This window comes from Cebus imitator, unplaced genomic scaffold, assembly GCF_001604975.1.
Source record: "Cebus imitator isolate Cc_AM_T3 unplaced genomic scaffold, Cebus_imitator-1.0 Scaffold877, whole genome shotgun sequence".
In the NCBI taxonomy this organism is placed as follows: domain Eukaryota; kingdom Metazoa; phylum Chordata; class Mammalia; order Primates; family Cebidae; genus Cebus; species Cebus imitator.
Window position 1 is genome coordinate 13,250 of NW_016108192.1, and position 4,195 is coordinate 17,444.

At 56.9% G+C, this 4,195-nt stretch overlaps 1 protein-coding gene across 5 annotated transcripts; it reads right to left on the reverse strand.

Annotated features, from left to right (window-relative positions):
- Positions 1-444: 444 nt before the first annotated feature.
- On the reverse strand, positions 445-3,973 carry LOC108298050 (saoe class I histocompatibility antigen, A alpha chain-like). 5 transcript variants are annotated; one of them, XM_037735653.1, is made up of 8 exons: positions 3,630-3,973; positions 3,230-3,499; positions 2,713-2,988; positions 1,894-2,169; positions 1,655-1,771; positions 1,187-1,219; positions 1,035-1,079; positions 445-869 (listed from the first exon to the last, which is right to left on the reverse strand). In XM_037735653.1, the coding sequence occupies exons 1-8, from the start codon at positions 3,691-3,693 to the stop codon at positions 766-768; spliced, it is 1,185 nt and encodes a 394-aa protein (XP_037591581.1). In that variant the 5' UTR covers positions 3,694-3,973; the 3' UTR covers positions 445-765. The 5 variants fall into 5 exon arrangements, with proteins under 5 accessions (XP_037591581.1, XP_017376256.1, XP_037591582.1 ...); XM_017520767.2 differs by having other exon boundaries at positions 445-867; positions 1,032-1,079; positions 3,630-3,966; XM_037735654.1 differs by lacking the exon at positions 1,187-1,219 and having other exon boundaries at positions 3,630-3,970.
- Between the last annotated feature and the right edge of the window lie 222 nt (positions 3,974-4,195).

The following is a 4,195-nucleotide window of genomic DNA, read 5'->3' on the forward strand; positions in this document are numbered from 1 at the left end:
AATTCTTGACTATGGACCCAAATTAACAAACAAATGTGAATCTAAATTAGCCTCTGCTTTAGATTCATGAGTTGGGATTGGAGCCAGCACCAAGATCACTGGAACCAGGGCAGGGAGAGAGGGCAGGAGAGCAGAGCAGAAGAGGAGCCCTAGAAGGAGGCCAGGAGCTGAATGGGTCTGAAAATTTGTCTCAGAAACACAGAGACTCCCATGTGCAGGGGCCACCCTGGGTGATGTGTAACTCTCAGTGGTCACAGCTTTTGCTGGATAAGTTTCCACTGAAGGGACAAGGAAAACGGAGCAGTGAAGCTGGCACAGCTGAGGACTGACTACATAAAGCTCATGATGGACTCAACTGCAACTGGGCACAGGCCCTGCCCACACTCGGTTCCTCACAGCCTTCTCCATCCCCACTTGCAAGACTCAGCTCAGTGAACATGTGGATTCTTGAAGGTTCTCAGGTCTTTATTTCCTCTCTCAAATTTTAGGAATTGACTTATTTAATTAACACATCAACCTCTCATTGCAAATATTTAAGGAAACAAATTTATATTCAGATTCTTATTTTCAGTAGGAAGTAAGAGGTTGTAGTTCAGTGCACCATGAAGTTGAGACAGAGATGGAGATGCCCAGCCCCACCTCTCTGGAACAGGAAAGATGACTGGGGAGGGAACACAGGTCAGTGTGGGGACAGGGGTCACGGTGGACACGGGGTGGGCTGTCTCTCCACCTCCTCACATTATGCAAACAGGAAAGCAGACACATTCAGATGCCTTTGCAGAAAGAGATGCCAGAGGCTCTTGAAGTCACAAAGGGGAGGCGTGAAGAAATCCTGCATCTCAGTCCCACACAAGCAGCTGTCTCAGGCTACAGAAAACAATAGTCATGAACAAATTCAGTCAGTCATGGTAAGTGATGATGCTCTGAACAGCCCACCACACACTCGAAATGTCCCAATCAAAGAATCCCCATTACCCAGTCCTGTCCCCTCTGCCCCTAACCCTGCTCACTTCAGACCCCCAGGATCTCACCTTTGCAAGCCCTGAGAGACACATCAGAGCCCTGGGCACTGTCGCTGACTGGGGTAGAAAAAAAAACAAGATGTGGACAGAGCCCGCAGGAGATGTGGGACAGGAGGAATTATGGAGTGGGTGAGCTCCTCCACACTCCCGCCCCCACCACCTACACACAGCCTGAGAGTAGCTCCCCCTTTTTCCACCTGTGGGAAGAAAATGTCCTGTGAAAGGACTGGGAGGAGGCCATGAGATCTTAGCGGAAACTACTAGTCTTGGACCCATGAGAAGTTTCCAGAACTATGACTACAGACTCAGGGCAGGATCAGAAAACACAAGGAAAGCAGGTGTGGGTCCTGGACCAACCGCCCTCCTAAGGTCTGTCCTTAGCAGGGACCTTTCCCTGACTTGTGAATGCTGGAATCAAGACCCCAACACCACAATCATCAAGGTGATATCTGTCCTTCATTGTCACATGTACTTCACAAAAAAATAAGTGCTGGCACACAGGGCCCCAGGCTGGGTTGGCCCATGTGTGGATGGTCCTTCCCAGTAAGGAGGCAGGGGAACACTTCTAGTTGGGGTTTGAAACCCCAGAAGGGACAAGAAAACCCATACCCCACTCCTCATCCTTTCCCTACCTGAGCTCTTCCTCCTCCACATCACAGCAGCAACCACAGCTCCAGTGACCACAGCTCCCAAGACAGCCAGGCCAGCAACGATGCCCATGATGGGGATGGTGGGCTGGGAAGATGGCTCTGGGAAAGGAGGGGAAGGTGAGGCGCCCTGACCCCAGGCCTCAGCCCTGACCCTGCTGAAGGTTCCAGAAGGGCTCCTGATTTATCTGAGAAGAAACATGACCCCTCATCCCCCTTCTTACCCCATCTTAGGGTGAGTGGCTCTGGCAACCCTTCGTGCTGCACGTGGCACGTGTATCTCTGCTCTTCTCGAGAAGGCACCACCACAGCTGCCCACTTCTGGAAGGTTCCATCCCCTGCTGGCCTGGTCTTCACAAGCTCAGTGTCCTGGGTCTGGTCCTCCCCATCCCGCTGCCAGGTCAGTGTGATCTCCGCAGGGTAGAAGCCCAGGGCCCAGCACCTCAGGGTGACCTCATGGTCAGAGACAGGGTGGTGGGTTACTTGTGTCTTTGGGGGATCTGACGGGAAGAGTTAGAAAATTCAGGTACTTTGCCTGTCTCATGGGACACCCCAACAGCACCCATGTGACCATTCTGAGAATGGACAGGTGTACACCAGCCTGGACACAGGCACCTGGGATAGTTTCCTATTCCATGGAAGTTTCTAGTCTCTGAGGGAGCAACAGCGATTTCTGGTCCTGATTTGAGTGGAGGCTGAGGGACTCAAAAAAGCTGGAATCAGACTTTCCAACACATTGAGTGTGAGGCAGAGAACAAGACCTGAGAGAAAAAGTCACGGTGCCCAAAGCTGCTGCAGGGGTCAAAGTGCACCCTGATCGGTATTCCAGGGACTGTCCTCCCCTCCATTCCCTCAGAAACGTCCTCCCTTAATTGTCCTAGAGAGCAGAGGGGGCCCTCAGAGGAATCTCAGGAAATCTCATGCCATTCTCCATTCAAGGAAGGGCGATATTCTAGAGCTGATCCCATTTTGTTCCCTTCCTCGTGGGAGGCCCGTCTGTGAGTTCTACAGGAGATGGAGAAGGCTCCCCACCGCCCCGGTACCCGCGCGCTGAAGCGTCTCCTTTCCGTTCTCCAGGTGTCTGAGGAGCCACTCCACACAGGTGCCCTCCAGGTAGGCTCTCTTTTGCTCAGCCACATTGGCTGCCTCCCACTTGCGCTGGGTGTTCTGAGCCGCTGTGTCCGCGGCGGTCCAGGAGCGCAGGTCCTCGTTCAGCGAGATGTAATCCTTGCCATCGTAGGCTAACCGGTAATACCCGCGGAGGAAGCGCCCGTCCGGCCCCACGTCGCAGCCGTACAAATCCTGGAGGGTGTGAGACCCTGGCCCCGCCCCCGCGGTCAGCCCCGCCCACCGAGCCCCGCCCCGCCGGGACCAACCCGCGGGGATTTTGAAACTGAAAATGAAACCTGGTAAAGGCGCCCGGGGCTCTCCCCGGTCGAGGATCTGGGCGGGTCCCGCAGCCCCGGGGTGTATCTCGGACCCAGAAACTCGGGGAGACCAGGGCCGTCCGTGGGGCATGGGGATGGGTCGTGACCTGCGCCCCGGGCCGGGGTCACTCACCGGCCTCGCTCTGGTTGTAGCAGCCGCGCACGTTCTCCAGGCTCGCTCGGTAAGTCTGTGCGTTGTCCTTGGCTCTCCGTGTCTCCTCCTCCCAATACTCCGGCCCCACCTTCTCCATCCACGGCGCCCGCGGCTCCATCCTCGGACTCTCGGCGTCGCTGTCGAACCGCACGAACTGCGTGTCATCCACGTAGCCCACGGAGATGAACCGGGGCTCCCCGCGGCCGGGCCGGGACACGGCGGTGCGGAAATACCTCATGGAGTGGGAGCCTGGGGGGCGAGGAGGGGCTGAGACCTGTCCGACCCTCTTCCCGGCCGGCTCCCTGGATCCTGCGCCCCCGCCGGGCGGGCCCCTTGCTCCTCGCCGCAGAGGCCGTTTCCATCCCGACCCCACACCCACCCGTCCTGGTCTCGGTCAGGGCCAGGGCCCCCGAGAGCAGCAGGAGGAGGGTTCGAGGTGCCATGACCCCAGCCTCGGTGTCTGCAGAGAATCTGAGTCCGGGTGGGTGACTGAGGACTTTAGAACCGGGACCGCGGCGACGCTGATTGGCTTCTCTAGAAACCCGGCACCCAATGGGAGTGGGAACTGGGGTCGCCTGGTGAGTATCCTGGAAGGAGGACCCGACACAGGTTGGGAGAAGTGAAACACAGGGAAGTGGGGAATCCGCAACGCTGCTCCCCAATGCAGAGGCGGCCCTTGGAGCCTGACACCCTGAGACCCACGCGCAGGACTTGGGCCTTTGTCCTGATCTCTCACAAGCCTCTTTGTCACACTGCTCCGTGAGTCCTGGTCAAGGATCTCTCTGTGGAAACCAGGGAGAGACCCCCAGGCTGCGCCTAGCCCCTTCCCCTTCACTTCTGGAATCCCCGTCCCTGAACTGGACTCCCTGCCTCCCACTCCTTACCTCTCCCCTTGGACTCTTGTACAAGGAAACTCACCACGGGGAACTTGATGCCAGAGAGTGA

Excerpts from the sequence above, each read along its gene's own strand:
- LOC108298050 (XM_037735653.1), bottom strand. The coding sequence starts at position 3,693 with ATGGCACCTCGAACCCTCCTCCTGCTGCTCTCGGGGGCCCTGGCCCTG. Across the intron at positions 2,170-2,712 it reads GGAGACGCTTCAGCGCGCGG|ATCCCCCAAAGACACAAGTA; the intron begins GTACCGGGGCGG and ends TCTTCCCGTCAG. Across the intron at positions 1,772-1,893 it reads GCCACTCACCCTAAGATGGG|AGCCATCTTCCCAGCCCACC; the intron begins GTAAGAAGGGGG and ends CTCCTTTCCCAG.